General features: G+C 43.3%; 1 protein-coding gene across 2 annotated transcripts; it reads left to right on the top strand.

The window, feature by feature from the left end:
- Positions 1–8,269: 8,269 nt before the first annotated feature.
- LOC118375848 (dual specificity protein kinase CLK4-like) lies at positions 8,270–19,550 on the top strand. 2 transcript variants are annotated; one of them, XM_035762474.2, is made up of 12 exons: positions 8,270–8,418; positions 9,048–9,205; positions 13,294–13,552; positions 14,226–14,325; positions 14,734–14,800; positions 15,022–15,138; positions 16,382–16,548; positions 17,672–17,766; positions 17,942–18,071; positions 18,454–18,536; positions 18,690–18,860; positions 19,000–19,550. In XM_035762474.2, exons 2-12 carry the CDS (start codon positions 9,048–9,050, stop codon positions 19,147–19,149), a joined length of 1,497 nt encoding a protein of 498 aa, XP_035618367.1. In that variant the 5' UTR covers positions 8,270–8,418; the 3' UTR covers positions 19,150–19,550. The 2 variants fall into 2 exon arrangements, with proteins under 2 accessions (XP_035618367.1, XP_035618375.1); XM_035762482.2 differs by lacking the exons at positions 8,270–8,418; positions 9,048–9,205; positions 14,226–14,325 and having other exon boundaries at positions 13,403–13,552.
- The last annotated feature ends 1,899 nt before the right edge of the window (positions 19,551–21,449 follow it).

Genomic DNA, 21,449 nt, shown 5'->3' with positions numbered 1-21,449 from the left:
AACTGCTAGATGTTAAGGTAACTTCCCTCTCTGTAACGTCCCTGTACATATATGTATATATATATTATATAAATGTTGAACACACAAGATTTTTCTTTACAGATAATACTCACGCATTGACTCGGTCAGCAATTTTCTGCCACGCCAGCTCACGTTCTTTTGCTGCTGCCAATGTACTGCTTTTTTTCTTAAATATATACTCATATTCTGCATACGCATTTATTAATATTTCTAACTACACTGGAGAGAAGTAGGAGGTTCAAGGGATTTGAACTTGGAACCTTTCGTTACTAGTCCAACGCTCTAACCACTAGGCTACACTGCCACCCCAAATCCCTCAGCTGACAAGGTAAAAATGTGTCGTTCTGCCCCTTAAACATTGCAGTTAACCCACTGTTCCTAGGCCGTCCTTGAAAATAAGAATTTGTACTTAACTGACTTGCCTAATTAAATAAAGGTAAAATAAACTTTAAAAAATCACAGAAGACTGAAATATAACAAAACTGTTTGACATAGAAACATCGGATTTTCTGCAGTTTTTTTTAAAATAATCGTAATTATTAAAATATATTAATAACGTTCCACTCATGAAGCCACAAAGGTCATTTGACTACAGGAAAGGGCTACCTTCTTCAAGTAAGCAGAACATAATTCACTTTGTTTCCAGTTGTACAGGCAGAGTGGGAATGAATACAGACGTGCCATCAGCATAGCATCTTGCTTCTTCTCTCCTTTCCTATGAGCCACGCACGGAATGTCATTCATCTGCTTACCTCATAGCCTAAAAGCACAATAAAGCACCTTCCTCATGGTTGTTGTTCAACCTATGGGCTCACTCTTGAAATTATCACCTTCCTCTCTCTCAAGCAATGGCGTAAATCTTGAGGTATTTATGTCAATTTACCCATGTTCTCCCACAATCCACCTCCCTACCACCAGCATAATAACCTTTAAGCCCATCATTGGAACTCCTTTCTCACAGCGGAGGGTTTTCGATGCCAGCTGCCCAGCATAGGGCTACCTGTCATTATCATCTGGCTCCGAGGAGATGAGGTCATGCCCCAAACTATTTAATAAAATTGAACTTGTTATTCACCCAGGTCTAGGGAAGGCATGAGCACCCAAACAGCCATTTTCAGCCATTAGCTTTGCCCACGACTGGCTCATGTGAACTACAATCCCGCCACTATGTTTTAACGTTGAGAAATGTCAATAATCATCTTTATATGGCTTTCACCAGCGAGAACTAATCCTTCAAATAAAAAAGCTACACTTACTGTTGCATTTTTGCCCAGATCCATACAGCTATGGGTTCCTGCATCCAACGAAACTACACTTGCGCTACAGTTCCCGAGTTACACTTACACACAGGTGTTCGGAGCATGCTAGATAGCTAATTAGCACAGGTTATCTCATCTTTCATTTGTTTTCCGTAAACAAGCGCTGTAAAATGGGAACATGGCTGTGTGGGAACACAAACCCTAACATGGTATGTATCAATTTAACCTTTAGGTTTTTAGAAAATAATTTCTCGCTAATATGAAAGTCTGATTATTTATCTTTTTACCCCCTTTTCCTCCCAATTTCAATACAATAAAATAAAATTGTATTGGTCACATACACATGGTTAGCAGATGTTATTGCGAGTGTAGCAAAATGCTTGTTCTTCTAGTTCCGATAGTCACAGTGTATTGCCCGCACGAGTGCTACAATCAATATGCTGATAGAATTTAGGTAGCCTTGTTCTCAAATTTGCTTTGTTAAAATCCCCAGCTACAATCAGTGCAGCCTCAGGATATATGGTTTCCAGTTTGCATAGAGTCCAGTGAAGTTCCTTGAGGCCGTTGTGGTATTGGCTTGAGGGGGGATATACACAGCAGTGACAATAACCGACGAGAATTCTCTTGGGAGATAATATGGTCGACATTTGATTGTGAAGAATTCTAGGTCAGGTGAACAAAAGGACTTGAGTTCCTGTGTGTTGTTACGATTACACCATGAGTCGTTAATTATGAAGCATACACCTCAGCCCTTCTTCCCAGAGAGATGTTTATTTCTGTCGGCCCGAATCATAAAGAATCCAGGTGGCTGTACCGACTCCGACAACATATCCTGAGAGAGCCATGTCTCGATGAAAGAGTATGTTACAATCCCTGATGTCTCTCTGGAAAGCAACCTGTGCCCTAATTTTGTCTACCTTGTTATCTCGAGACTGGACATTGCCTCGTAATATACTCGGAAGCGGTGGGTGGTGCGCATGCCTTCGAAGTCTGACCAGCAGGCCGCTCCATCTACCTCTTCTGCGGCTACGTTGTTTTGGGTCGGCCTCTGGGATCAGATCAAATGCCCTGGGTGCCCAAATCAAATCAAAATCAAATGAAATTTATTTTTATAGCCCTTCGTACATCAGCTGATATCTCAAAGTGCTGTACAGAAACCCAGCCTAAAACCCCAAACAGCAAGCAATGCAGGTGTAGAAGCACCTGCATTCCTGGATTAATGTTGGTAAGTTGACGTCGCTACCGAATAGCAGCACTGTAGAAACTATTACACTCAACTGAACGACTTGATTAGTGTAGTGTTAGCTAGCTACATAGTTGTCTTTGCTGTCTTCGTATCCAAGATAATTGTGTAGTTTAGAGTGTGTAGTCTTAGAGTGATTATCTTAATTTACCGAGGTTAGCTAGCCAGCTATTTGTCGTCCTTAACGTAGGAGACACTGCTAGCTAGCCAACAGCTAGCCAACATCTACCGAATAGAACTTCCGCACTCAACAACCCGGTCGCATTCCGCTTCGCTCCACAGGTAGTATCACATTTTCATTTCATTTCATTACAGCACAACGGTTTGATTTGTTTGATCGTAGCTAGCTACATAGCTAGCTACATAGCCATCTTTGTATCAAAGATAATTGTGTAGTCTAGAGCGATTTTCTAGGTTAGCTAGCCAGCTATTGTCGTTCTTTTAACGCAACGTAACGTAATCAACACTGCTAGCTAGCCAGCTAGCCCCCGAATAGCAGCACTGTAGAAACTATTACACTCAACGGAACGACTTGATTAGTGTAGTGTCAACAACGCAGCCACTGCCAGCTAGCCTACAAAGTCAACAACGCAGCCACTGCCAGCTAGCCTGCTTCAGCAGTACTGTATCATTTTAATCATTTTAGTCAATAAGATTCTTGCTACGTAAGCTTAACTTTCTGAACATTCGAGACGTGTAGTCCACTTGTCATTCCAATCTCCTTGCATTAGCGTAGCCTCTTCTGTAGCCTGTCAACTATGTGTCTGTCTATCCCTGTTCTCTCCTCTCTGCACAGACCATACAAACGCTCCACACCGCGTGGCCGCGGCCACCCTAAACTGGTGGTCCCAGCGTGCACGACCCACGTGGAGTTCCAGGTCTCCGGTAGCCTCTGGAACTGCCGATCTGCGGCCAACAAGGCAGAGTTCATCTCAGCCTATGCCTCCCTCCAGTCCCTCGACTTCTTGGCACTGACGGAAACATGGATCACCACAGATAACACTGCTACTCCTACTGCTCTCTCTTCGTCCGCCCACGTGTTCTCGCACACCCCGAGAGCTTCTGGTCAGCGGGGTGGTGGCACCGGGATCCTCATCTCTCCCAAGTGGTCATTCTCTCTTTCTCCCCTTACCCATCTGTCTATCGCCTCCTTTGAATTCCATGCTGTCACAGTTACCAGCCCTTTCAAGCTTAACATCCTTATCATTTATCGCCCTCCAGGTTCCCTTGGAGAGTTCATCAATGAGCTTGATGCCTTGATAAGCTCCTTTCCTGAGGACGGCTCACCTCTCACAGTTCTGGGCGACTTTAACCTCCCCACGTCTACCTTTGACTCATTCCTCTCTGCCTCCTTCTTTCCACTCCTCTCCTCTTTTGACCTCACCCTCTCACCTTCCCCCTACTCACAAGGCAGGCAATACGCTCGACCTCATCTTTACTAGATGCTGTTCTTCCACTAACCTCATTGCAACTCCCCTCCAAGTCTCCGACCACTACCTTGTATCCTTTTCCCTCTCGCTCTCATCCAACACTTCCCACACTGCCCCTACTCGGATGGTATCGCGCCGTCCCAACCTTCGCTCTCTCTCCCCCGCTACTCTCTCCTCTTCCATCCTATCATCTCTTCCCTCTGCTCAAACCTTCTCCAACCTATCTCCTGATTCTGCCTCCTCAACCCTCCTCTCCTCCCTTTCTGCATCCTTTGACTCTCTATGTCCCCTATCCTCCAGGCCGGCTCGGTCCTCCCCTCCCGCTCCGTGGCTCGACGACTCATTGCGAGCTCACAGAACAGGGCTCCGGGCAGCCGAGTGGAAATGGAGGAAAACTCGCCTCCCTGCGGACCTGGCATCCTTTCACTCCCTCCTCTCTACATGTTCCTCCTCTGTCTCTGCTGCTAAAGCCACTTTCTACCACTCTAAATTCCAAGCATCTGCCTCTAACCCTAGGAAGCTCTTTGCCACCTTCTCCTCCCTCCTGAATCCCCCTCCCTCTCTGCAGATGACTTCGTCAACCATTTTGAAAAGATGGTCGACGACATCCGATCCTCGTTTGCTAAATCAAACGACACCGCTGGTTCTGCTCACACTGCCCTACCCTGTGCTCTGACCTCTTTCTCCCCTCTCTCTCCAGATGAAATCTCGCGTCTTGTGACGGCCGGCCGCCCAACAACCTGCCCGCTTGACCCTATCCCCTCCTCTCTTCTCCAGACCATTTCCGGAGACCTTCTCCCTTACCTTACCTCACCGCGCTCATCAACTCATCCCTGACCGCTGGCTACGTCCCTTCCGTCTTCAAGAGAGCGAGAGTTGCACCCCTTCTGAAAAAACCTACACTCGATCCCTCCGATGTCAACAACTACAGACCAGTATCCCTTCTTTCTTTTCTCTCCAAAACTCTTGAACGTGCCGTCCTTGGCCAGCTCTCCCGCTATCTCTCTCAGAATGACCTTCTTGATCCAAATCAGTCAGGTTTCAAGACTAGTCATTCAACTGAGACTGCTCTTCTCTGTATACGGAGGCGCTCCGCACTGCTAAAGCTAACTCTCTCTCCCATGCTCTCATCCTTCTAGACCTATCGGCTGCCTTCGATACTGTGAACCATCAGATCCTCCTCTCCACCCTCTCCGAGTTGGGCATCTCCGGCGCGGCCCACGCTTGGATTGCGTCCTACCTGACAGGTCGCTCCTACCAGGTGGCGTGGCGAGAATCTGTCTCCTCACCACGCGCTCTCACCACTGTTGTCCCCCAGGGCTCTGTTCTAGGCCCTCTCCTATTCTCGCTATACACCAAGTCACTTGGCTCTGTCATAACCTCACAGGTCTCTCCTATCATTGCTATGCAGACGACACACAATTAATCTTCTCCTTTCCCCTTCTGATGACCAGGTGGCGAATCGCATCTCTGCATGTCTGGATCACCACCTCAAGCTGAACCTCGGCAAGACGGAGCTGCTCTTCCTCCCGGGAAGGACTGCCCGTTCCATGATCTCGCCATCACGGTTGACAACTCCATTGTGTCCTCCTCCCAGAGCGCTAAGAACCTTGGCGTGATCCTGGACAACACCCTGTCGTTCTCAACTAACATCAAGGCGGTGGCCCGTTCCTGTAGGTTCATGCTCTACAACATCCGCAGAGTACGACCCTGCCTCACACAGGAAGCGGCGCAGGTCCTAATCCAGGCACTTGTCATCTCCCGTCTGGATTACTGCAACTCGCTGCTGGCTGGGCTCCCTGCCTGTGCCATTAAACCCCTACAACTCATCCAGAACGCCGCAGCCCGTCTGGTGTTCAACCTTCCCAAGTTCTCTCTCTCTTTATCCGATAAAGTAATCCTTCTCACCCCCTTAAAAGATTTAGATGCACTATTGTAAAGTGGCTGTTCCACTGGATGTCATAAGGTGAATGCACCATTTGTAAGTCCCTCTGGATAAGATCGTCTCCAAATGACTTAAATGTAAATGTAAATGTAATGTAAATGTTCGCTGCTCTGATATCCAATAGTTCTTCTGTGGCTGTATGTAATAACAGTTAAGATTTTCTGTGTTAACAATGTAAGAAATAATACATTAAAAAATCAAAATACTGCATAGTTTCCTAAGATGAGGCGTCTCTGTCGGCACCATCTTATTACCGATCTTGTCTCACCGGTACAACTCCGCAACGGGTTCGGGAGAGGCAAAGGTCAAGTCATATATCCTCCGAAACATGACCACACCTTAACACCTGCCCGCTAACCCAGAAGCCAGCTGCACCAATGTGTTGGAGGAAACACTATTCAACTGATGACCTTAAAAATTAGTCTGCAGGCGCCTGGCCCACCACAAGGAGTCGCTAGGGTATGATTAGCCAAGTAAAGCTCCACCGGCCAAACCCTCCCTAACCTGGACGACGCTGGCTAATTGTAAATGTAATGTAAATGTACTGTGACACAGCCCGGGATCAAACCTGGGTCTGTAGTGACGCCTCAAGCCCTGCGATGCAGAGCCTTAGACCTCTGTTCCCCTCAGCAGGCCCTCGCCCAATGATTATTTTGTAATGTAACGGATCTGAGAGTCATGATCAAGGGCTAGGGGAGGCATGTTTTGATGGGACCATTTTAGTAGCTACTAGACTAGATAAACATGTTTTTTGATATGCATACAGGAAATAATTAAATCAAATCAAATTGTAATGGTCACATACACATGGTTAGCAGATGTTGATGCGAGTGTAGTGAAATGCTTGTGCTTCTAGTTCCAACAGTGCAGTAATATCTAACACGTAATCTAGCAAATTCCCCAACAACTACCAAATACACACAAATCTAAAGGGGTGAATGAGAATATGCACATATAAGTATATGGACGAGTGATGGCCGAGCGGCATAGGCAAGGTGCAGTAGATGGTATGAAATACAGTATATACATGTGATCTGAGTAATGTAAGATATGTAAACATTATTAAAGTGGCATTATTTAAAGTGACTAGTGATCCATTTATTAAAGTGTCCAGTGATTGGGTCTCAATGTAGGCAGCAGCCTCTCTAAGTTAGTTATAGCTGTTTAGCAGTCTGATGGCATTGAGATAGAATCTGTTTCTCAATCTCTCGGTCCCAGCTTTAATGCACCTGTACTGACCTCACCTTCTGGATGATAGCGGTGTGAACAGGCAGTGGTTGTTGTACTTGATCTTTTTGGCCTTCCTGTGACATTGGGTGCTGTAGATGTCATGGAGGGCAGGTAGTTTGCCCCCGGTGATGCGTTGTGCAGATGTAACAGTATAATTTTAAACAGTCCCCTCGCCCATACTCGGGCGCGAACCAGGGACCTTCTGCTCACAACGACAACAGTCACCCTTGAAGCATCGTTACCCATCTCGGCCCTTGCAAGGGGAACTACTACTTCAAGGTCTCAGAGCAAGTGACGTAACCGATTGAAAAGCTACTTAGCGCGCACCGCTAACTAAGCTCGCAGTTTCACATCAGTTAGACTCACCCCCCTTTTGACCTCCCTCCTTTTTCCGCAGCAACCAGTAATCCGGGTCAACAGCATTGTAACAGTATAATTTTAAACAGTCCCTCCATACCTTTTGCGCACAACGACAACAGTCACCCTCGAAGCATCGTTACCCATCGCTCCACAAAAGCCGTGGCCCTTGCAGAGCAAGGGGAACTACTACTTCAAGGTCTCAGAGCAAGTGACGTAACCGATTGAAACGCTACTTAGCGCGCACCGCTAACTAAGCTCGCCGTTTCACATCAGTTACACAGACCACACCACCCTCTGGAGAGCCATGCAGTTGAGGGCGGTGCAGTTTCTGTTGAGGGCGGTGCAGTTTCTGTACAGCCCATCAGAATGCTCTGGATTGCACATCTGTAAAAGTTTGTCAGCGTACCCCACCATACTAGGGGGGGGAGAGAATCAGGAAATGCTGTTTGACTTGATAATCCAAAAACATTCATTACTTAGTCCATGACAGTTCAACAGGTGACTATCCAGGAAGGGAAATAAAGAAATACGAACACTGGGTGTCTCCATGGATGTCAGTGTCTGAGTTTATTTACGGGACAAACAAACAAGTTTACGTTTCTGCGGGGGACACCTTCATCAGAATGGGCCAACTGAGGGTGAGGAATGGTGTGGATTTCAGGCCTGCTGCACAAAGAAAAGGGGAAACCTACATCCTCTTCCTCAATGCCCACGGGAAACGTTCTTAAAAAACTACAATCTCCAAAATTCCCAGCATTGGGCGTAGTACAGCATTTGACGTCAATTATTTACTTACGTATGGAAAGTTCCAGCAGCAGAGTTCGCCATTTTGTAGGCAGTTTAGTTTGTGCAGTGTACAGAAGTAGCTACTGAAAAATACATTTTTTACCTATTAATTCGTATTTTGGGATACATCAATCGTTAGATAAGGTGAGGACAGGTTATTGCATGTGTCATAGAAGAACGTAAACCATATATAATCCGTTCAATGTTAAGCCGTTTGCTAGCCTCCACGTTTCGTCGTCGAACCAGGAAGCTAGCTAGCTAAAGCGTTACTATAACTGGCTATCCATACTTTTTTTTTTTTACCCGAAAATAAATATTGACAATCGTTTTTTGTGTGTGTTGACACTACAGCGTGTTTCTCAGATGTTGCTAACGTTATCTATCTACGTCTAGCCAGCTAACTTTACGTTTAACTTATTTTTGTTATTAGTTAACTTTAGTTACCGTTAGCTAGAAAGCTAACGACGTTAGCTAATTAGCAATATAGAACAAAGAAGTCGCCAGTCAGTGGCAACAAAGAGAATAGATTGACCATGTTTATCTTGCTAACTTACCTAGATAATGCTTGCAAAATTATAATTTCATAGGTCTCCTATTGTATGGTTGAATTCACTATATTACATGTATACGAATATCTAGCTTGCTAGCTAATTTCACGTTAGTTATATTTAGATTTGAAATATTTTCGACGTTTGTTGGCAGCTAGCCATGTTGCTAGCTTTAACGTTAGCTAGTTATGTATCTAATGTGAAAATGCATCACTTGTGTGGCAGATGCGGCAGTCAAAGCGAATGCGTTCCACTGGTGTTTGGCTAAATGAGTTCAGCTGGGAGGAGAGAGTGGAGAGCCGAAAGCGACAGAGGCAAGATGATTCGCACAGCAGTGAAAGGGAGAACAAATCTCGAAGACTTAACCTCGAATCAAATGAAGGGTAAATATTGTGACCCCATCTGTCATCACTTCACTGTAGTCGCCAACAGAACTATCAGATGCTCCACCTATCCTCAAGCAACCCATAACTAGATCTCTCCTTTTTACTTACTAGAAATACCAACCATACCGACTTGCCTGGTTAAATAATTGTAAAAATCCCATCACGCTTGTTTAAACTGACCTGCACAGGGGTCAGAAGGCAATCAAGGTTACATTGAGACAAGCGATATGGCTCAGGAAATGTACCTCAATCCAGGAATGAGAAATGTTGTTAATGGAATTGACCCATTATCCCAACTGTTACACCTAAAAAAATTGACAACTGCTTGTTCATCATCAGTCGTTTTAATGTTCTCGGTGTAACCTTGATACATTTGACTATCATACTTATCGTCTATAGGTTCATTTGGTTCATCCAACACAACTATAACATGCGCACTGCATACAGAGACGATTTTGAGCAGGATTCTCCTGCAGCTCCTCAGCTGTTTAATGCTGGAGTAATAGATGATTTTATAAGCCCATTCATTGCACAACAATTCTAAATGCCATTGTGTATTAATTGTTTTGGTGTACGATTAAAAAAATATATATATATTCTCTCAAAAAATTGATTGACGCACCTCCCATTCATTCAAGTGCAGGCAACAGGCTATCAGCGCATCACCCACCACTTTACAATGTGAGCTGGAGGGAGTATGCATTTTGAAAACATACATAATTGTTTGAACCCTTTATGTTTTATTTTATATTATGAGGCATGCCTTGCTTTAAAGTAGCTGTTCTTCTTTAGAGTATTTAAACTAGTTTAGTATCTGGAGCATCAGCATTTGTGAGTTCGATTACAGGCTCTAAATGGCCAGAATTTAAGTCCTTTCTTCTGAAACGCGTCAGTCTATTCTAAAAGATAGACAAAAGAACACTGGTGGTGGTGGTAGTGTGGGAGATTTGTACAGGGTAAAAGAGCCTTCATTAAGATCATCACTCCATTTTGCAACACCATGCCATACCCTGTGGACGGCGCTTAATTGGAGCCAATTTCCTCCTACAATAAGACAATGACCAAAAGCACAGCACCAAACTATGCGATAACTATTTAGGGAAGAAGCAGTCAGCTGGTATTGTCTATCATGGAGTGTTCAGCACAGTCACCCAATCTCAACTCTATTGAGCTGTTGTGGGAGCAGCTTGATCATATGGTACGTAAGAAGTGCCCATCAAGCCAATCCAACTTGTGGGAGGTGCTTCAGGAAGCATGGGGTGAAATCTCTTCAGATTACCTCAACAAATTGACAACTAGAATGCCGAAGGTCTGCATGACTTTAATTGCTGTAAATGGAGGATTCTTTGATGAAAGCAAAGTTTGAAGGACAATTATTATTTGAATTAAAAATCAGTATTTGTAACCTTGTCAATGTCTTGACTATGTTTCCTATTCATTTTGCAACTCATTTCATGTATGTTTTCATGGAAAACAAGGACATTTCCAAGTGACTCCAAACTTTTGAACGGCTGTGTATGTGTATATCTACAGTTGAAGTCAAAAGTTTATTTACACTTAGGTTGAAATCATTCAAACTCATTTTTCAACCACTCCACTAATTTCTTGTTAAGAAACTATGGTTTTGGCAAGTCGGTTAGGACATCTACTTTGTGCATGTCACAAGTCATTTTCAAACAATTGTTTACAGACAGATTATTTCACTTATAATTCACTGTATTACAATTCCATTGTAATAGAAGTTTACATACACAAAGTTGACTGTGCCTTTAAACAGCTTGGAAAATTCCAGAAAATTATGTTGTGGCTTTAGAAGCTTCTGATTGACATAATTTGAGTCAATTGGAAGTGTGCCTGTGGATGTATTTCAAGGCCTACCTTCCATCTCAGTGCCTCTTTGCTTGACATCATGGGAAAATGAAATCAGCCAAGACCACAGAAGAAATTGCGGGCCTCCACAAGTCCTGGTTCGTCCTTGGGAGCAATTTCCAAACACCTGAAGGTACCACGTTTATCTGTAAAAACAATAGTACGCAAGTATGAACACCATGGGACCACGCAGCAATCATACCGCTCATACCGCTGGAGGAAACCGGTATAAAAGTATCTATCCACAGTAAAAACGAGTCCTATATCGACATAACCTGAAAGGCCACTCAGCAAGGAAGAAGCCACTGCTCCACAACCGCCAAAAAAAGCCAGACTATGGTTTGCGACTGCACATGGGGACAAAGATCGTACATTTTGGAGAAATGTTCTCTGGTCTGATGAAACAATAACTGTTTGGCCATGATCACCATTGTTATGTGTGTAGGTAAAAGGGGGAAGCTTGCAAGCCGAAGAACACCATCCCAACCGTGAAGCACGGGGTGGCAGCATCATGTTGTGGGGTTACTTTGCTGCAGGAGGGACTGGTGCACTTCACGAAAATTATGTGGATCTATTGAAGCAACATCTCAAGACATCAGTCAGGAAGTTTAAGCTTGGTCGCAAATGGGTCTTCCAAATGGACAATGACCCCAAGCATACTTCCAAAGTTGAGGCAAAATGGCTTAAGGACAACAAAGTCAAGATATTGCAGTGGCCATCACAAAGCCCTGACCTCAAGCCTGTAGAACAGTTGTGTGTGGAACTGAAAAAGTGTGCGAGGAAGGGGGCCTACAAACCTGACTCAGTTACACCATCTCTGTCAGGAGGAATGGGCCAAAATTCACCCAACTTATTGTGGGAAGCTTGTGGAAGGCTGCCTGTAACGTTTGACCCAAGTGAAACAATTTAAAGGCAATACTACCAAATACTAATTGAGTGTCTGTTAACTTCTGACCCACTGGGAATGTGATGAATGAAATATAAGCTGAAATAAATCATTCTCTCTACTATAATTCTGACATTTCACATTCTTAAAATAAAGTGGTGATTCTAACTGCCCTAAAACAGGGAATTTTTAATGGGATTAAATGTCAGAAATTGTGAAAAACTTGAGTTTAAATGTATTTGGCTAAGGTGTATGTGAACTTCCGACTTCAGCTGTATATATAAAAAAAAAAATGGTTTCTGACTCTGGGGATGTAGATAATGGGCCTCATTGCCAATATCCTGAAAAATTCCTTAGTCATGGAATTCCATTTGTCAAAATGTGTATGAACCCTGCTCTTTATATTTTCAAAGTTTTAACTCTTATGGGAAGTCATTGGACATTTTCAATGTCTTTTTTTTTATTGCTGGAAGGTTAAACCTTTCCAGTTTCTGTGTCCATCCCTGAGCTGTATGCTATGTGAGCAAAGTTCATGGTGGAAGTTTCCAGGGCAGGAGGAAAGGGCAGGGCAGCTCTAATATTAAGTCCCCCAGCGACGCAGACCTTTTCCTGGAAGAGACCTGACACCCACCAGGGTGCCATCATGGCTCTGAAGGTCTGCTTCAGACCACATTCCTCAAAGCCTCTCCTGAAAGGGCTTTACGGGTTCATCACTAAGCCACATCAATAACTGTCGTAGTGGACACCTATTATGCTTTCCGGTGTGCACATTGGAGTGGGGGGTGCTTGTGCATAATTATATACATTCAGCCGGCTTCTCATATTTATGATAGATAAATGTGAAAGGTTTGATATGAAAGGATAACATTTATTTTGTCAATTGCACACAAGGTCCAACCAAAACTTGACTTCCGCTTTTAACTCAATCCTAAATCGGAGAGCTGTTGTTGTGGATGGTTAACTGCCTTGCTCAAGGGCAGAACCACACATTTTTCACCATGTCGGCTCGGGGATTCGAACTAACTACCTTTCGGTAAATAACGCTAGGCTACCTCCCGCCCTACATGTCATGATCTGTTCTGTCTGTCTAGTTTGTTGCGTCAGTTTACCCCTAGAACTATGAATCTACCATGTGCTTGAACGCCAGACTCTAGGCTTTCACACCAAGAACACTGTAATAATGATGTAGCACCCTGTAGTCGTAAATCAGCTTGTTACTAATACATATAAAGCCCCTTGGGATAGGGTGTCGGTGAAGCCATTGGAACCAAGCAGTGGCTAAGTAGGCAGGAGGAGGAGTCAGTCGCTAAGCTGTGTTTCTCCCTTTCAGGCATTACCTGGAGACCCACAGCCTGAATCAGCAGAGGCTAGAGTCTAAGGACAAGGGGGCCAGAGTAGCCAGCCTGGAGATGGGCTACGACGAGGACAGCAGGGGCGCCTCCAGGGATAGAGACGGAGACCGCGAAAGGGACAAGGAGTGGCACCACTACAGCAAATCATCTGGTCGGAGCGGCAAGAGCGGCCGCAGCAGACGCAGTAGCCGCCGAGGGCGGAGACGCAGCCCTTCTCACTTACGCTCCTCTTACTCGGTATGAGAACATCCTACTTTCTTATTTTCCTTCCCAATATGGTTATTAATGGTGTTAGCATTCTGTGTGTGTATTTCTCGCCGTATGTACGACACCCACAGTAAAAAAGACTTATGGATCCTATGTTAGTACCAAAATTCACTGACGATCATCTAGGCATAACTTTAACAGACTAGGAGCAAACACCTTTACGAGGCTTCAATAAGAATAGTCAAGGGAAGCTTTATATTTATCATTCACAGTCAGAAGATAACCAGGAACTGTAACTTGAAGGAGACAAATTCATATTAGCATATTCAACACTGTGATAGCTTATCATTTTTTTTGTACCGTTTACTTTGAGAAAGTCTCTCACATGAACATTCTTGTTGCCGTGTTTCTCTTCTGTAACACCCACTATGTGGTGACGCCCCCTATGCCTTTCTCTGGTGGGGCTGAATTTGAATGTGCTGCTCCCGCTGTGGTCCGCTGGCGCTGCCTGGTTCGCTACTACCCACCCACTCTGAATGGGCCGATCCATCCGAATCTCTTCCCCCACGTCCGATTCCCCCCCGCTGAATGAATGAATGGCACGTTCCCTCCGGTTGTGGTGGCCTGGCCTGATGTTCTCTGGGTCGATGATGATGGTGGTTGATGGTTGATGATGGTGGTGATGGTCGTGATGGGACAACAGAGGAGCCATCATCGCAGGAGCAGGAAAAGATCCAGGAGTGTTGTGGATGATGACGAGGGTCACCTGGTCTATCACAGGGGAGACATGCTGAGAGCGAGATGTATAGAATATATTCCCCTTTTTTTCTCTGTCAACTATCTATATCTCTTTTGTTGTTACAGTTTGGTTTTGATATGGCGTACTGTTGCAAAATACCCATTCTATTGTAGGCATGTATTGTATTTGGGCGGGTAGTGTTTATCACTGTATTGTTAAATGTTGATTAGTATTACACCTTGCTACATAACATCATTATTAGTGTGATGTGTGTACTGTGTCTTATGTGCTGTTGGCTTGGAGCCCTGTTCTGTTCTAGTTGCAGACAGTATAATGCTAAATCCATATCAAACAAAGCAGCTTAGGTCAAATCAGTGCTAGCGGCAGCCATTTTGTGGCAGATCAGGTGTCATGGTAGTGGATGCCAGTCGTCACTCCTCTGGTTCTAACTAGTACTCTTTAATCCCTGTAGATGAGATTGTGTCCACTCTAGGAGAAGGAGCCTTTGGAAAAGTCGTGGAATGCATCGATCACTCTAAGTAAGTCGCTCACTGGAAACTTCTGGATGTCACGGTGACTGTGCTACTCTTTCTGCTCTCTCCGTTAACTTTTGAGCACCTCCCTCGAGCCGAGATGAATGACCCCCTCGAATGTGTACAGTATGTTCTCACAAACTCAATCTGTTATTCACTTTCTCGTTTGAAAGCCTCTCCCTTCTCTAGACTTAACTGTTGGATGTTTGTGTTGTCTGTGATTCCAGAAGTGGTGCTCGCATGGCACTGAAGATCATTAAAAACATTGACCGCTACCGTGAGGCGGCCATGGCTGAGGTAGAGGTGCTGGAGCAGATGAACTCTCTGGACTGTGACCGGAGATAGTAAGTCTCACACACAGTTAGAACAAGCCACATACATTAGCAGAAATCAGGTTGGCCCTGCATTACGAAGATGAGAAGCAGTCACACATGCAGCAGTTGGCTACACAGCAGTAGTAGGCTATCTGCCAGGCTTACACTTTACTTATGGACTATCGCTAAAATATCTCACTTTAATTATCAAATATCGGTGTTTGTCACCCTGGGGCGGCAGGGTAGCTTAGTGGTTAGAGCGTTGGACTAGTAACCGAAAGGTTGCCAGTTCAAATCCCCGAGCTGACAAGGTACAAAATCTGTCCTTCTGCCCCTGAACAGGTAGTTAACCCACTGTTCCTAGGCCGTCATTGAAAATAAGAATTTGTTCTTAACTGACTTGCCTAGTAAAATAAAGGTAAAATAAAATAATATCAGACATTATCTTACCTAGCTAGCTGCCTTAACCTAGGGTATGTGAGATGCTAGCGTCCCATCTGGCCAACATCCAGTGAGATTGCAGAGCGCCAAATACAGAACCTCATTATAAAAATTCAGAAAACAATACATATTTTACATAGGTTTAAAGATGAACTTCTTGTGAATCCAACCACGGTGTCAGATTTTTAAAAATGCTTTACGGCGAAAGCATACCTTACGATTATTTGAGAACATAGCCCAGTTGACAAATTATTACAAACCGTAACCAGCCAAGCAGAAGCGTTACAAAACTCAGAAATAGAGATAAAATTCATCCCTTACCTTTGATGATCTTCAAATGGTGGCACTCAGAAGACATTAATTTACTCAATAAATGTTCCTTTTGTTCGATAGTCTTTATATCCAAAAACCTCTGTTTTGTTCGCGTTTTCTTCAGTAATCCACAGGCTCAAACGCAGTCAAAACAGGCAGACAAAAAAATCCAAATTGTATCCGTAAAGTTCATAGAAACATGTCAAACGATGTTTATATGCAATCCTCAGGTTGTTTTTAGCCTAAATGATCTATAATATTTCAACCGGACAATAACGTCATCAATATAAAAGGTAAACAAGAAATGCACTCTCTCGGGTTTCGCATGAATAGCTCTGTGACACGTCAGGGTCCACTCATTCAGACTGGTCTTACTCCCTCATTTATAAGACCGTTTCTAAAGACTTGACATCTAGTGGAAGGCATGGGAACTGCAAACTGCTAAATGACAAAAATGTAAATGCAAGTCCCTCTTTTGTCTCTGTCCTTCCCCACTCTCTCCTCCCTCTTTCTGTCTCAGTGCGTGTGTGAGGATGCTGGACTGGTTCGACCACCATGGCCACGTGTGTATATCGTTTGAGCTGCTGGGGCTCAGTACCTATGACTTCCTTAAGCAGAACAACTTCCAGCCTTTCCCCGTAGAACACATCAGAATCATGGCCTATCAGATCATCAGAGCCGTACGATGTGAGTAGTTACCATAAAATTACATTTTAGAACGTATTGGAATAGTCAGTGAATAGGATTTCTGTGGTAGTAACCACCATCCACTCTGGATAAGACCACTGCTAAATGTCACAGCTGAATTATTGTGTGTGTCCTGAATTGCACCCTATTTTTCTCTATGCAGTGCATTTTGTGGGGAATATGGGTGTCATTTGAGAGGCAGACATTGTAAATAGTGGTGACGACAGAGATTGTTATTTGAGTTAGGGATGTCAGTCTGCAGACCCTAAACTGATCCAAATGTAGCAGGCATCAGTCAGAAAATCAATTCAAATGTTATGCATCACCCGTAACCAATCACATTACATTTTTTCTACCTTCCGAAAATACCTAATATTTTGTGACAACTGATAAGTTCTCTCCTTCAGTGTCGAACTGCATGTGACTATGTTGACAGTCATTGATCTACAAATCATTTTGCATGCCAAACAACCCCAGGCAATATATGTAGCCTAGTCAAACTGCGCACTGTGCCCAGCTTCGCTCATTTTCCTGGTCTTGCACCTTCAGCATTAAAATGATAAAGTGACAACTGTTGAAAAATATTTTACCAGAATAGAAGTGAACTACCGGAGACAACTGATCTGGCTATACCTGCTGAATGGGACTTGAAATATATTTTATTTTGATTGTTCAGGTTCACCATCAGCAATAGTTTTGTTTGTTTTGCTTTCAACAATATTTTTTTTTACATTTGATTTTGAGATGGGGGTGTAAATCCAAAGTTGTGCTGTATATTCATTGGCTTGTCATAGCTCATTTGTAAATGATAAATATTGATAGATTACTAGCTCAAACATTTACATTTACATTTAAGTCATTTAGCAGACGCTCTTATCCAGAGCGACTTACAAATACTTAATCTGCAAAAATGACAAGTTCATTATGGGTGATAGTGATTTCAGAACCAGGAGGAGAGGACAAAAAACAAAGGCTGCATTTATCTAGATGCTTATCGAATTGTCTTGAAAGGAAAAGATGCACATCCCTAATACGAGTGTATCCAAGCATATGGTGTAATAGAAACGAGTTGTTGTCTACTTTCCTGCCTGTGTTGATTGTGTTTTGCTTGTGTTTGTTTTAGTCCTGCATAAGAACAAGCTGACACACACTGACCTGAAGCCGGAGAACATTCTGTTTGTGGACTCGAAGTACGACATCGAGTACAATGCCAAAATGGTACGAGTCTTATCTACCTGCTCTCCGATTTGACAATACACGGACTCACCTTAAATGAACTGAAGTTTGCTGATTTGGTTCACTGATTTGGTTGTCAAGCCTTACATGACTTGACTTTGTGTACTGTCTGACTAACTCAAATGAATATTTGTCATGACTCATCTCTGCCCTACAGAGACGTGACAAGAGGACGTTGAAGAACCCGGATGTGAAGGTGGTTGATTTTGGCAATGCCACGTATGAACACGACCACCACACCTCCGTAGTGTCCACACGCCACTACCGCGCTCCAGAGGTCATTCTGGGTAAGATACCAACTTTGCCACAACGCCAAGTCATGATTAGATCAACTTTATTATCTCACCAGGGGGAAAGTCATTTGGTAATTTGTTCAGAAGGACAAAGTACATAGTTTGTTAAAACACAGAGTAATACACAAAAAATGGAATATGAAAAGTGCAATGGGTTACATATTTACAGTGAAAGTACAATAAATATTTACTCTTATCAACCAATTAATAGTCCAGGCACTTACTGATGCTATGTGATACAGGTGCTTACAGACTTGAGAGATGTCCCAAATGACACCCTATTCCCTATAGCACTTCTGTTAACCAGGGCACATGGGGCTCTTGCATCCTTTGTTTCTCTGTTAGTGACGTAATGCTTTTCTCTCTCGGTGTGTAGGTTTGGGCTGGGACCATGCCTGTGACGTGTGGAGTCTGGGCTGTATCCTCATCGAGTACTACCTGGGGTCAACTCTCTTCCAGGTGGGTGACTATCTGCTGTCACATCAACAGCGTTATACTAGAATGCCTTCTAAATCATGCATTCGTCTTAAGGTGTTCAGGCTTCTTTCTATGCAAGGGTAGATCAGTGTGTCCTGGATGTAGCCTCATCTCCATCTCTCTTTTCTCCTCCAGACCCACGACAGTAAAGAACACCTGGCTATGATGGAGAGGGTCCTTGGCACCATACCTGTACACCTCCTGCAGAAAACCAGGAAGCGTCGGTACGTCCATCGTTACAAGCTGGACTGGGACGCACACAGCTCTTCTGGCAGATATGTGAGGAAACACTGCAAACCACTCAAGGTGAGGAGGGCCTCTTGCAATATGGGCGAACCTATTTTGTATTGTGAATTATATAAAGCCTTCTGAATCACAGTGTTGGTGTGTCCTGTGTTGGCTGATATCAATGAATCTAACCATCTCCTCTGTCTTCTTCTCTCAGCAATACATGACGGCCCAGAGTGCTGACCACGAACAGCTGTTTGACTTGGTCCAGAAGATGCTGGAGTATGACCCGACTAAACGCCTCTCCCTGGACCAGGCTCTCAGACACCCCTTCTTCACCTGCCTACTCAAGGCCACCAAAAACTGACCTTCCAACCCTACCTGTCACTGTGACAACCGTTGGGGCAATGGCCATCGCCATGACAACCATGATGATTGATGATCGCCGTGGCAATACTTTCTGACTCTCCGAGAGAGATTGTTTAGCAATGACTGTATCAGTCTGCCCACATGGCTCCGTAGTCAATCAAATGTATTTATAAAGCCCTTTTTACATCAGCCGATGTCACAAAGTCCATCGCTGTCATGCTAGTTAGTGTTAATTTATTGTTTTGTAGTATTGCAGTAGCAACTGTTTGTACTTATTAATCTGATGCATTATTGAGTTGTACAATTTTTGTTCAAGTCCCTTTTTTCAATTTGACTGGATTTGTAACTTTTGGAATATCACTGTGTACATTTCTCAATAAAAACTGAAATATGAAAGTATCTAGTGGGGTCCAGAATTTTCAAAAATGGCTGTCAAAATAATTGCATCTCATGTTTTCAGTACTCGAGTACCCTCTCCTTGCGAGGAAACCAAACTCAGCTTTTTGCTCAAATCTTATGCATATGAGGTATTTTCTGCATATTTGTAATTTTGAAGGCCAAACCCACCATTGGTGTGCGTAGCCAAAGAGCTCTATGGTCAGATGACATGAAAATGGAGCTCTTTGGTCAGGCACACCAATGGTGGGTTCGGCCTCTGAAAGAACAATGCCTTTTCAGAAAATCTCATCCCTGTTGTAAAATATGGTGGTGGATCTTTATTGGGCTGTTTTGCTTTATGAAGAACCAATACATTTTTGCTAAAAATCTGGTTGCCTCTGCGAGGAGGCTGAACCTTGGCCACAAGTGAATCTTCCAGCAAGGCAACAATCTCAACAAGACAACATCCACAAAGAAATGGTTAATTGACCACAAAATCAACATTTTGCAATGGCCATCTCAGCCTCTGGACTGGAAAACCTGTGTTCTCCAATCTCATATTTTTTATCCTCGCAAGGGGAGTGTGCAGGAGTATTGAAAACATGATCCAATCATTTTGACTTTTTTTAAAGATTTGTTTTATTACATCTTAAACATGATCTCTCTGAGCAATTGTATTAGTATAAAATAATATAATCCCCCCCAAAAAAATTGCATACAATATTATTTTATACAGTATTTTTTGCTCATCTTTATCAAGGGATTCAATAATTCCAGACACCATTGATTATGTGCAACAACAAAGATAACCCCGTGCACAGTATTGTGTTTAGTTCAGGGGTTCTCAACCTTTCCCCAAAATGACCCCTAAATCCCTCAAATCAATAAGGCATTGGGACCCCCCAGGAAACTCAGGATCCTTAGGTTGGGAACCGCTGCTCCAGTTCCAGGTTCTGGTTTTAAAATGTCCCCTACAATGAAGTTTAAGAAGCGTTACATGAATGTCATCTTTAATATCAGAAACTATCTTGTTTTCCACTGACACCAATCATTGTGTCTTGACATCCATGGTCTTCACTGAATTTGTATTTCGGATATTACTAATAAAATAAATAAATGTTTCCAAATAAATGTGGGATTATTGATTAAAAACACAATATTTAGTTGCATAACTCAGTCTACCCTCAACCCAGTTACGCCAACCAATCTCCCCCCCATAAAAATTGTGAATTTAACCTTTATCTTTATGCGATGTCATCAACTGGAAGTGACATCAGTGGGCATTTTGAGACAAAACCAGGTTGTGCGACTGACATGGTTGAGTTTCTAACTTTGTGAAGTTATCTAATTATTCAAGTTCATTATTATTGTTTATCTTCATTCTCATAACCACATGCATATATTGACTGCAATGTTGTCCATGTTAAGAATATATACAGTAGTCGTCATGAATAGGTTTATTAGCAGGATTAGGCGGCCGTCGATGAAGGCAGATTGACGAGGGCAGTACTTTCTGAGCTAAACTGTTTCTCCGATCAAATAGCCTAGCTTAAATGGCGCTCAATCAAATAAAATCAAAATGTCATGTTAACAAGCAACATGTCCTAAAAACAGGACAGATCAAAGTAAAATGGACAATATGGAATGGACAATCACACTGTCCAGGAGTTGAACCCTATTGTCATGATCAGTGGTTTCAAGTTTGTATCTGTACATTTTTGACAATTTCAGGCAACACTGTAGGCTCCACCTCAGTAAGCACGGACCAACGTCTTTTGGATCTTTTTTTGGTGCAATCTGTTTCTTTTAGATTTTGTCCATTCTGGAACAGCCTGGATTTGGCCCAAGCATAGATGTCTATAAATTACCTTCTTTTCAACTTTAATTCAGAATTAAAAATGAGTCTGATTTCAACATCCA

This window comes from Oncorhynchus keta, chromosome 4 (assembly GCF_023373465.1).
Source record: "Oncorhynchus keta strain PuntledgeMale-10-30-2019 chromosome 4, Oket_V2, whole genome shotgun sequence".
In the NCBI taxonomy this organism is placed as follows: domain Eukaryota; kingdom Metazoa; phylum Chordata; class Actinopteri; order Salmoniformes; family Salmonidae; genus Oncorhynchus; species Oncorhynchus keta.
This window is presented reverse-complemented; position numbering and strand designations above follow the sequence as displayed.

Excerpts from the sequence above, each read along its gene's own strand:
- LOC118375848 (XM_035762474.2), top strand. The coding sequence starts at position 9,048 with ATGCGGCAGTCAAAGCGAATGCGTTCCACTGGTGTTTGGCTAAATGAG. Across the intron at positions 16,549-17,671 it reads GATCATCAGAGCCGTACGAT|TCCTGCATAAGAACAAGCTG; the intron begins GTGAGTAGTTAC and ends TGTTTGTTTTAG. Across the intron at positions 18,072-18,453 it reads CGCTCCAGAGGTCATTCTGG|GTTTGGGCTGGGACCATGCC; the intron begins GTAAGATACCAA and ends CTCGGTGTGTAG.